Raw genomic sequence first — 12621 nt, 5'->3', positions numbered from 1 at the left:
ACAAGGCATTTTTAGCACATCCAAAGGTATACAGAAGTGATGATTTCTAAGTATATGGTACCTTACATCTGCAGATGTAAATAGCAGCATCTTCATTCTAATCATCCCAATTCATTAATTCAAACAACAAGAATTCTGACACCAAGAAAATGTAGAAGAGAAGAGAATTTAGTATTTTCAAAGTTCAATCAGTTTTACAGAGCTTTAAAATTTCCACTTACTCTACAGGAAATTTTGCCTAGATAAAAACTAGTTCCCTGTGAATTTCCCCTCTGAGGGGGTGGGCACAGGCACAGGCATTTATTCCCTTGAAGGAAATAAATTACTTTATCTTCTCAGAATTACAAAATTCTTCATTTTCCTTGACTGTTTACAACTCTTGCATCTTAAGGTACCATATCAGTTAGAAAAGACCTAGCCAAATCTGTCCATCTCATAAACGTCCTGTTTTTTCTGTATTTTAATGGACTCATCAAAAAATTGGTAGTTGCATTCAAGTATGGTCCATTCTAATGATTTAGTATCCTTCTATGTTGTATAGATTCATATGACTGCGTGTGTTTTATTTCAACACATTTGTGAAATTATCTAATTTGACATATCTTCCTACAGCTGATCTACTGAAGTTCAGGACTGCTGGTACGTTCATTTGCTATGAGAGCTTAACCCTTTTGTACCGATAACATAGTGACTGGTGTTAAATTCCTAGACAAATTAAATGAAGTTCATCCCCCTATATCGGAACCCTCTTCAAGCTGTATTTATAACCACATAACAAGTCTTTACTCCTTATGTTGCTGTGGCAGCTAAAGATCCACTTTTCATTCCCAGTCTTAAAGGAATTTTCATCCTTTTAGTTCTCATGGGAAATTGTGTTAAAATTCAACAACCTGACCTTAGGTTGCATTGAATATTCCCATTGACTTCAGGCCATAAAAAAGAAAACTGAGGAGAAGAGCTATATTCTGTCAGAAATAATATGGCTCCAAACACTGGAATCATCCTGACAGCTCTATTTCAGAAGTTAGCCAAGGAGAAAAAAGGGGCCAGGCATCTTGAAAATTACATACACATATCTCACACACATGTATACACGTTCAAAGCATGAAGGAGAATAGAGGATAGAACCTGGAAAGAAACCCTGCCAATATATCAAGTAGCAGATGAATTATCCCCAAGAGTTTCATAGAAGCAGCAGCCACCCCATTTTAAGGTGAAATTTTATTTCAATCTCAGCTGCAGCATAATCTAGGCTCCATCTGTTCCTCCATTCCCCCCCCCTTCCCCTCACAGTCCCCCTGCTCCCTTCCCAACTCACATGCTGACATAACTCCATGGAATCCCTCCATCTCCAGCACCACAGGTTTCATGGGCCCTACTGCGTAGGTAGGAATTGCAGGAAGAGTAATGGAAGGAGTCAAAAAAAGGAAAATGAGAAATTTATTTCTACAAGCTTTCATCCCAGTCAGACTTCTAGACATTTTTGATCATTTTTAGTGTAAGTATATTTTCAACATTTGCCCCTCAAATAATGTTTCATGGAAAGACAGTGACCACTGAGTGAGTACTGCCTCCATCTGTGTGGACTGTCTAGCTATTACCATTACTTCCACTCAATACCCACTCTTGTTTATTTTTCCTGTATGATGGCCCTGCTTCAAATCCTCAATATATCACTCAGAAAGTAAATAAGTAAATCTTAAACAAGGAATTTTCTGGTGTTTGGTTTTCTGTAACATGAAAAACACAGTTCACTTCTTGGTTTAGCAAGAGGACTCCTATGCACAGTTTCATTAAGCAAACCTAAGTATGGACTGCATCAGCCCACTCTCTTCACCTTTCTTTCCTTCCTCAATTCAAACCTAGGTTCTCCCCTCTCCTCTTATTTCATCACCAGTTCTCATGCAACCAGCTATCTGGATCAAAAAAAAACCAGCCCTGATCCACCTGAGATCTAAGCCATGCACTAATTTTTAGCCTGTTCCCTTACAGCCATGCAGCCACGAGCAACCTCATCTTCCCTAGGGAGGCCACAGGAGGAGGCAGCTGCAGGAGCGAGGGAAGCAGAGCAGCGCCACCATTTCCAGCAGCTTTCAGCACAGATTTCAATTTGCTGAAGCTGACTGCAAAGACACACCTTTCTTATGCTAGGCACAAAATGTGCCAAATGAACCAAATTGTATGAAAGAAAAAAACAGACGTGGACACCTGATTTTGAGTGTTCAAGAAAGACAAATACAGAGATTCTTCTGAATCAGAAATGCCAGATGGCATAGTTTGTTTCCACAGCAGAACTAGCACTAATACACCTACACCTGAATGCTGTGTCCACAGTAACTCCTAATTTACAAGCAATGCCAGTATTTATGACAGTATATCCCTTTATTTGTTTGTGATAAAGCATGCACCTCCACAGATTTCTTCCCACGAGGTTAAGGGAGAATTTGTCTGACCTTTCTGGATGTGTATGGACAGCACTTTGGGAAGAGCCACTGGGAGATACAGTCAGCAGTATTGATCACATTAATAGTGATATTAATTGCATTAAAACAGGCAGCTATACCTTCTGATGGCCAGTCAACTCAAGTATTAGGAAACCACTTGCATTAAAATTTGAATAACCTCTGCAGCACAGTCAAAGCAAAGGGATGTCTTACAAAGCCTGAAATAGGAATTTTTGTTGCTTTAAATTGTTCCAGTGGGCCAGCCTGCTTCTAGGGCAGGAGAAAAACAGCCAACCAGCCCTGTGCAATCCCACTCACCAAGAACAACTCAGTCTGATGCAAAGCTACCCAGAGAATGTGAAACACTACATGAATATTTAAGTTTTTAATACAGAAAAAGAAGCATTCAATTTATATTTCTGCTATGATACTTCAGAAGATCTTATCCAGGAACACTTGGGTGTGCTGACTAATTACATAAGTGTTGTTCATTTTGTGTCCTTAGTGCCCTAAGACTGTGTGCACAGTTAGTCCTTATCTGTGACGCACATCTTAAAGGGAAAAACATAAAGGCACATGGAAGCCTGGGGATCTGATTAGTTATTTTCAAGATATTTAACTGCTGTTATAACCAGAAAGATGCTAGAATTTTTTTATTTTTTTTTAAGGGAAAACCTTGAGTTAAACACTAGTGCAAATTCCATGTGATTGCAAGCAGTCTCAGGAGTTTTAAAAAGCAGAAGATGGCAAGCTAGACTTTCACTGGTTATTTGCAGTTCCTTTTATAAACTTTGGGCATAGAATCAAACTTTAACATTTTACACTGAAAGACAGAATCTTTCTGAAAGATCTTTTACAAATCAGCAAGACTGGAAATAATGTGATAGAAGACTTACCATGTATGCTCTTTCAGCCATTTCACAGAAACTCATTTTGGCTTTCTCTGAGGTAGAGATAAACCACAGCTAAGAGACAGTTATTAAATCTTCTTTATATATTCTGTATGAAATATATTAAATGACAAAAATGCTATATTCAAATAAGGTTAAGGGTCTGACTTAAATCCACACAGACATGGAAATTCAGAAATATTGTCTCTCCCCACCCTTCCCTCAGTGTCACTTGGCATTGTACTCGTGCCACAAATGAGCTGTGCTCAGATTCCTTAAACCCCTTCCTTATAGTACATTTCTTCTTAAAGGCACTTCTTACTTTAAGGTTCTCAGTTTGCATCTTCCTCTTCCCTGGACTGATTTTTTTAATATAATCTCATTTTTTTTTAAGCTTACAGAAACAGAAAAATGAGAAAAATAAACCAAAAGTATAAAATTGTTGGCATTGACAACTGGCTTCTTTTTTTTTACACATAATTGACATATCCCATGCTAATGAGAGACAGGCAAGCAGATGTAGGACATACGTGGCTCTCACCAAATGTAAACACATGCTTCAGCTCTCTCTCCCTGCTGCAGTGCTAGTTACACATATGTAAATACTCATTACATGTTTCTCCAGCAAACTAAAAAGGAACCTTGGAGATGACACTGAACTATGATTTCATGCCACAAAACACTGGACCTTCTTCCACGGACTGTTTTTCCAGAATACGACAGTGAGCAGTGTAGCGTGACACTTTATTAAAAAGAAAGTGAGACACTTGGAAACCAATCATGTCAAGGAGCTCTCAGCTTTGAAACCACCTCCTACCCTCCACTAAAACAGACTGGGCCTGCTGACCTCTTGGGCAATTTGTGTTGTCTCAAGGTAATTCCAAATCAGGAAAATTCCACTATGGGAAAGGGGAAGGGTATCTTAGGAGGGTGGGTATTTTTTTGTGTGTTCTACAGCTACGAACTAGACTGAGTTTCTCCTTGTTCTTCTCTATTTTCAGCTATCCTTGGTTTCTACTTAATTATTTCCAGGGCAATATGCAGTAAGGCAACTGACTCCGGGAGTCTCTTATAAAACTATAAGCATTCAACAAACGGTCAGAAACACAGCCATTTCCAGTGTGGCGTGGGGCTTCCCTGCAGAGAAAGACTTGGGTCTTGGCGGATGAAAAGCTGGACATGAGCCAGAAGCGTGCTCTTGCAGCCCAGAAGGCCAACAGCACCCTGGACTGTATCAAAAGATGGGTGGCCAGCAGGGAAGTGGTTGTCCCCCTCTGCTCTGCCCCCATGAGGATCCATCCAGAGTACTGCACTCAGGCCTGGGGTCTCCAGTATAAGAAGGATGGAGAGTTGTTGGAGCAATTCCAGAGGAGGGCCGTAAAGATAATCAAAGGGCTGGAGCATCTGTCCTATGAAGACAGGGAGCTGAGCTTGTTCAGTCTGGAGAAGAGAAGGCTGCAGGGAAACCTCATTGTGGCCTTCCAGTACTTAAAGGGAGCTAACAAACAGGAGGGAGACCAACATTTGCATGGTCAGATAGTGCTACCAAAGCAGCTGTTTTCAAAGATGAACAATCAAGACTGACTATTCAGCCTCTGCAACTGGTACACCTGGAAACTTCTAAAAACAGAACAAGGGACATTCCAATAAGAAAACAGTGTTGATTATGCTCTGATAACCAGCATAAAGGCAGATGATTTTGAGAACATCCACAAACATTAATCTTTGAAGCGTGACTGTGATAAAAAGAAAACATACAAAATCCTCAAACAAGTCAACAGCAAAATAGCATGAGACTTTAAAATAACATCTGCAGCATATCATTATCTTAAGGTGTCACAGAACAAAATACAGGATTTCAGGAAGATTTTCCTTAAACAGAACATGTCCCTGTAATTTCTGATAAAGAGAAACAGAAAGTAGTAGCCTTGATCCAGAAGGGTATTTCTGCCTTATACAGCGTAAAAGACAGACATTTAGGAATAGCTCATCCATGAGAAATGGTGATCTCCTGTTGCTGCCAAGGTCAGTCAGACCTGTTGTGATATGTTCTGTAAATGCTGACTCTATCACTTACAGTTTTCCAAGGACTCCTTTAACACTTAGAGATTTTTTATTTTTATTGTGGAACAAAGCTCTGACATGAAACTGTCAAACTAAAAAGCCCAGAAAAGGATGATAGGTTTTTATTAGATTTGAGGGTGACAGCTTCATTGAGAAAAGAACCATGTAGCAGAAGAAAGGTGGTCTGAAGTTCCTGGAGATCCAGCAGGAAAATGCTGAAATCTCAGCAAAGAAAGGAATTTTGTTCTGTACCCAGTAGTCTCACAGTTTATCACACACCTTAAAAACTGATGGCAGATGACACGTGGATGATGTATCTGCATCAACCTATTAAATGTGAAGGGGACTGGATTTATTTGCTACAACAGGAAGCCCTAATGGAACCTCCCAACATAGTTTTACTATGTCTCAGTCCTGACCTTCTGCACTTCAAATGCCAACTGTGCCCCCTTGTGTGGTACTTTTCTGATGGTAGCCAAAGTCTCTAAGGCACTAGGTTAGATTCAAACAAGCCATTTTGTTCAAAAATTAAACGACCAAAACCAGCCAACCAACCAAAAAAGATAAGCTTCTAGCCCTAAAAATAATGTTTTAGTTTGTGAACTCATTGCTGTATTTGTATGTTCTCAGAGACAACAGAGCCTGGATCTTTATGTTTCTATTAGCACCTATAATTCTGTGCCTGAAGTATTATTTAAAAGCACATAAGAGAAGGTGTGTTGCCTACTTTTTTACATAATGGGGCGGGAATCTTCTGTTGCAAGACCTCCCTGCTTGGAGCTTTACAAAACATCCTAAGTGTTGCTTCACAGAAATCTTGTAAATACAAAGGGGGAAGAAATCCACTCTCAAGCAAATGACATCTGAATTGGATGAGAAAGCAAGTTTTTCAGTAAGTCTGTGGAGATCTCTTCATTCCAGGAGAGCTCAAGCAGTGGAATCTCAGCTCTATTTGGGAGATTTATCAAAAAGAAAAATAATTGATCTGAATTGAAAACTGATTAATCATCTACTTGCATTCTGTCTTGGCCAATGAGAATTCTCTTTTCGGTGCTGTGGAAAACCTGGTGATACAGACAAGTCCTCACATTGTCACCTGTCTCTGCTGGTGAGCAGCCCTCTGTCTTTTCTTTCTCCTGACCATTCAGCTGATAATATGCAAATATTTTAAATATTTGCAAATACAGACACATACTTATAATGGTATCAAACATTTATATATATCTGTTCTCTAGACATCTGTAATCTATATGATGTATTTCACAAATAACATCTACATAGCTTCTATGGATCCTTGATTTTGGAGGAAATAAAACAAAATGCCTTTAGATATCCTTTAATTTACAAAATATGTTGTTGAAAACACTATTTTCCTTCAAAAAAATTCAGCTTCTGAAACCCCAATACAGTCCTCCAGTATACTTCAGATAAAAATAGCACGAAACCAGAAATTCCTGATCTCTTATCCTTCTAGATGTTTCATAATTGATTTCACAAGATAAGTGGAAGAGCAGAAAATTGGCAACCTTAACACTTGAGAACTAGCATACACCATACTGTGATGTATTTTTGATCCTTTCTGCATACCATGTGGACAATGTACCTTGTATAAAATCACTTGATAAGATAGGAAATACAGGAAGAGGGGACGGAGAACTTCATGTTTTCATCTGTTTCTCTCACCATGAGAATTAATTTCATTTTAAGGCCCAGTGAAATGTTCTCTTTCAAGTTTGGCCCACTGTTTGTATGTCTGCAAGGCCACATTAAATTTGGTAACTTGAACCATCTGGTAGTGTCTTTGAAGCATATGGGAATGGATCGAAGCTGCAAATATGCAAGGTGAATTTTACATTTTTATATTTCTTGCATACTTAATTAAGATCTCGATTCTGTGAGAGGCTGTGTGTTTAATTCCTACTGCAGGCAATGGCAGATGAGTGTACTACGAACCTTTGGTAAGATGCAAAACACAGATCAGGTTCAGCCCACATATCCATACCTCTATCTGTTAAATTGGCTATGTACCATTTGTTTGAAATGAGAAGACATCACAATACTCAGACTTTCTCTTTGCTTTGTAACAAAGGGAAGTCAGGGACTTTCTTTCCTTAACTATTTAGAAGTGATCTTTAGAGAGACGAGAACAATTTATTTCCATGCAAGTGTGACAATACAGAGCTGGCCATTTTCATCACAAATGAATTAAACAAGACAGGAGCAGTGGCTAAAATAATAAAATAGCTGCCTCTTTCATTACCTGTCTGACAACACTTGATTTGACAGACTATTAGGTAGCATTGCAAACTGTTTAAATACTCTGAAACATATACCACCGCTATAAAGCTTTGATACCATATTGTAGATGTTTCTGTTTAAACACACTGATTTATGCTCATTTATGAGGGCACACCCAGAATGTCAACAACACTTAACATGAATCAAATTCTTAAAGGATTTGAGTTCATGCTGATGAAAAGGACAGATTAATTACTTTGTTTTAAATATACTGTAATCTTAATATCATTATCTTCTGCATCATCCCAGATCCAAGTGTCATACTCGGTTTAAAGACATGAAACGGGACATCAACAAAAGGGATAGACTCTCATCCTATTATTATTTAATTAACTACTCTCTGGAAATTGGTGAGCACTGAGCTTTGTTCTGAAAAGTAAATAGTCCTGTACATCAGAACGCAAAGCAAAAATTTCAGCAGGAGAGACCTTCTCAGCAAAATCTCATGGCTCCCCTTTTAGCTTATCTGGATCTCTTGGCTCCTGAAGTACAGCCCACAAAAAAAAAAAAGCAAGCACGTATTTTCCAATTTAGCCTCTTAAAAATGTAGGTGAAAGCTTTTCTTTAAAGATGAGCCAACCTCATGAAAAGTCTTGTGGTGTCTATGTATAATAAATAATATGCTATCATCACAGTCTCACATCTGCTTCTTCCTAGGAAAATCAAGAAATCTTATCTTTATAATAGATGGTCAGATATCTTGCCAGGAAATCCCAAATAAAACCGGGTATAGATGTGTAAGATTAAAAGAAAGATGTTGGTCTAGATTCTCTTTTAAAGGCACTTTTACCTCTTTTTGGCTGACAGCATGTTTTATGACTACTGATGGGCCCATTATAATATACCAGACTGAGCAGCTAGGTGAGACGTTAAGGCAGACAAGATAACCTATCACCTTGGCCAAACTTTCTAGCTCCTTTTAATTCTAGCAGCCCAACCACTGCAGTGCCTCCCTGAGAACATGTGAATGGATGGGCTGGTTCAGAACAACGTCCTTACCTGGCGAGCACTTCTCTAACAGCTCTAGGCTGAGGGCAATGTAACAATACTTCCCCCATTCTCTAGGCTGGTCCCTAGATCCATTTGAAACTTTTGTCCAGTCTGCTCTGTAAGCTTTTTGTATCCATAATGGTCTTTGGCACAAATTCCATATGAGTTCTCAATTGTATAGAGAATATTCATACTATGTAGTCTCACTCTGGGAGACAGCATTTAAAGGAATAACAACTTTTTTAGCATCAACAGATACAGATCATGTTTCTTAAGGTGCTTGTTCCTATTTATGTAAGAAAAGCAATAACATTCTTCCCATACAATGGTGAGAAACCTCTTTCAAGACTATTTTGGAGACATTCACTTGAATGTTGAATGGTTTTAAAAGCTCAGTGCTCTTCTGAACAACTGTTCTTTCCTTTTGAGCTTCTAAAAACTGATTCACGTTCTTTAGTCTGTTGCAACTTTTTTTCCAGAAAATGCACCTAGATGAGCTGAAGCGTTTGGTGTGCCACTGAATTCTCCTGGAAAGGACCTTGCAGTCCATAGAGGAATAAAAACATACAATAGAATTAGCAGTTTCAGTCCAGCCTGCAAAAATGCACTATCCTGAAAATCCCAGCGAATACTTCCCCTACAAAACAAAGAAACATTTAAGTGATTAATATACATAGCTGATTAGTTTTTACAAACCGTACATACAACTGCCACAAATATCAGCTGTTTTTACCATCTCAATGATTAAATCATCTCTGTAAGTAGCAGCAAAAATTTTATAACCTCTCAAGGCCTGCATCATTAAGTACTGAAAATAACTTGAAGTACCGTGCAAAGCAAATGGTATAGTTGTAAACTCCTACAGACTCCTCAGAACTTGAAGTGTTTCTTAAGGGAATCATCAGTAATATTTCATATAAATACAAAGCCAAATCTGTATTTTCTGCCATCATATGTACTCGTCACTCTGGTATTGACATCTCCAGCTTTGCATTAGTATGCACCAGTCACCCAGACCAACTTTTCTAGAAACAGTATCTCTATCATCTTTCCCTACAACAGGCTGAAAAATAATCCATGGCCCATGAATAACAAGTTTCTCAACAGCAGCTTTTCAATACAGAGCTGCAATCTGTCTCCCATTCACTTTGTCAAATTATGGTCCACATATCAGCCACTTGCAGTAGTGATATATCTGCCAAGCGTCAAGTACATTTCTTGCAAAGGAAATTCTTTTTTAGGATTTTTTAACTTTCAAAATGTCTGATCCCAAACATGCAAAATAATGAGTCAGACTCTGAAAAAATCATAAGGTTTTTTTTTTTTTTTAATTATGTTAATTTCTTTTCCTTTGGAGCTTTTTCTGGGTCATGTTTTCAAGCTCTTCTCCAAGGCCATGAGGAATTTTGACAGCTTTTAAAAAAATGTTATTTTTTGTAATTGCATGTTTATGGAAAATATTTATTGTCACCATGTACTTTGTGTTCAACTGACAACTAAGAATCTTCTAAGATATTTTTGGTTAAATCATCCTGAGAAAAGCATTTTCATTCAAAGCAATTTTCTTTAGTTTTCTTTACATTACTTGTATATTTTTTCCAGATAATTAAGCTTTACAGAAAGTAGGTTTTTGGGAATGGAGAAAAACCACGACTTAACACAATCTCTTTACAGTATCAAAATATCTGAGCTACTGATTATAGACCCTCACACAAACAGTGATTTCTTCACCCTGAAATTTGTGATTTGCTCCCACTTAATAACAATTTTTCCCCTTGAAATACTTGTTTTGTTTATTTGTAGTGATTACAAGACACTTTCTTTTGAAAATATGCTTTACACATCTTCAAAGTTCTTTAGATTTCAACTTTTTTTTGAGATGGAAATGTTCATGAGTACTTGATAAATGTAAACATTCTTGCTAATGTGATCTATTGCTAATTGTGCCTGTTTGTGTGCCACTCACCAATTTGTTTTAATCTAAAGAAGAAAGGCATTCCTTTTATTTCATGATACAATTTGTCTGTATGGAATTATTCAAGCTGACTATAGTGCCCTTCCCATATATACTTTTTCTTTCATCGCTTCTGTCATGATTAAAACGACCAGGGACTCTGCAGGAAACCCAGTGGGACTGCTCATGGTGCCTCGAAGTCACTGTTTCTGTCACTGCTGTCTGCTAAACCTCGTTTTGCTAGTTAGTCCCTCTCCCTCCTACCAGCGGATCCCCAACTTCCCTTTGTTAGCAACACGTCTGTTTGCAGCTAGTTTGCTCCTTTTTCACTACTCCATTTAGTTCTTCCTTTCTCCCACATTTGTCCACCTCCTCGAGCTTCCCTGCTCCAGAGTTTTGTGAGAAAGGATGTACCCTGTGTCAACACTACCCACTACTCAGCCAGGGCCAAGCACTGCAGTCACAGCTCAGACCCCTGCTCAGGAGGCATGTCATGGGTGGTTCTTTTCACTTTTCACTTGCTTCCTGCTTTCTCAGGTGCCCACGTGGATTTCTGACGCCACAAAGTCTGGATGGGACAGGAAGTGAAGGGCTCACCTAACCTGTTAGGCCCAAACTGATGGTGGACCCGTGTCCCACAGGGCTGACCCAACGTGTGCAAAACGGCCGTGGGGAGGGCTCAAGGGGGCCAGGAGCTGTGGAGCTGTGCCGGGCGCTCTCACAGAGGCGGCGCGGGTGACCTGCCTGCGCCCACCGGCGCACCCCGTGCTCGACCCCAGGCTGCCATCCTGCAGGACCGCACCCCTCGGCCGCCGGGCCTAACCGGGCCGGGCCTGCGCGGAAGGGGCGCCATAGTAACCGGCGGGGGCCGGGCGGCGCCGGGGGGCCGGGCGGGGAGGCGGGTGGGAGAGGGCGGGGACGGCGGCGGGATGGCGCGCGCGGTAGCGCCCCCTCTCCGCGGCTCCCAGCCCCGTCCCCTGCGGCCGCAAATGGCTCTTCCCTCGGCAGCCCCTTTGTGTGAAGCACACTCGGAGCAGCGCCGCGTCCCCCGCCGACCGCCGAGCCGTGCCGAGCCGTGCCGAGTCGGGCGGCCATTCCAGCGCGGGCGGACTGCTCGCCGCTCCCCCCGGGGGTGCGCGGGGGGCCCCGGCCGCCGCTGCCGCTTTTCCCGGCCACGCTCCTCAGGGTCTGGAGGGAGGGGGGGAAGAAAAAAAAAAAAAAACCGCAACAAAACAAAAAAAAAAAAAAAAAAAAAAAAAATCAAAAAAAAAAAAAAGAAAGAAAGAAAGAAAAAGAAAGAAAGAAAGAAGGGAAGAAAGAAAGAAGGGGCAAAGAACAGAGCGAGCGAGCAAACGAGCGAGAGGGAGGGAGGGAGGGAGACGCGAGGCAACTCCGAGGCTCCCATAAAGCGCGGCACGCACGGAGCGAGCGCCCCGGCGCCGGTGCGCGGGGAACAATAAGTGCTGAAGTTACCTGCCCTGCCGGGAGGAAGGAGGGTTTGTTGGTTCTCTCGCAGACATCTGCAGACCGGTGCTTTTTTGGAAGAGATTTTTTTTTTTTTTTCTCTCTTTACAAACCACAAACGGATGTGAGGCAGGGAAGGTGTTTCTTTGACTGCCGAAGTCAGGCACCTCTTTTTCATTCTTCTCAGCCCTGTTGTGTGCCCCCCCCTCCCCTCGCGCGCACACACGCACACGCACCCCTTTTTGCACCAACAACATTAACAGCCCAAAGACAAGGAGAGGAGTTTGCTTGATGTTTGAGTGAAATGGACGTAAGATTTTATTCACCACCTCCTCAGCCTGCGGCCGCTCCTGATACGCCTTGTTTGGGACCTTCCCCCTGCCTGGACCCCTACTATTGCAACAAGGTGACTCGCGTTTTGTCTCGTCCGAGGGGTTTTCTCAGCGCTGTCGGTTGTGCTGCGGTGGCGGTGTCGGAGCGGGCGCTGAGCCGCGCTGCGGGAGTCCCGGGCGGGCAG

The 12621-nt window shown here is 41.1% G+C and overlaps 1 protein-coding gene and 1 long non-coding RNA gene across 3 annotated transcripts in view; one reads left to right on the top strand and one right to left on the bottom strand.

The window, feature by feature from the left end:
• LOC110393632 lies at positions 1424 to 11534 on the bottom strand. Its single transcript, XR_002435066.1, has 2 exons — positions 11238 to 11534; positions 1424 to 9323 (listed from the first exon to the last, which is right to left on the bottom strand). It is a non-coding gene; the product is annotated as an uncharacterized LOC110393632 (long non-coding RNA).
• The window catches only part of TOX (thymocyte selection associated high mobility group box), a 225183-nt gene continuing 224519 nt past the window's right edge, over positions 11958 to 12621 (top strand). For both annotated transcript variants that reach the window (XM_021386701.1, XM_021386698.1), the window contains exon 1: positions 11958 to 12510. In XM_021386701.1, the coding sequence (XP_021242376.1) occupies positions 12409 to 12510 (102 nt within the window). In that variant the 5' untranslated portion in view covers positions 11958 to 12408. The remainder of the gene's footprint in view (positions 12511 to 12621) is intronic.

This window comes from Numida meleagris, chromosome 2 (assembly GCF_002078875.1).
Source record: "Numida meleagris isolate 19003 breed g44 Domestic line chromosome 2, NumMel1.0, whole genome shotgun sequence".
Taxonomy (NCBI): Eukaryota; Metazoa; Chordata; class Aves; order Galliformes; family Numididae; genus Numida; species Numida meleagris.
Note: the sequence above shows the minus strand (reverse complement) of the source record. Positions and strands in the feature narration are given on the sequence as shown.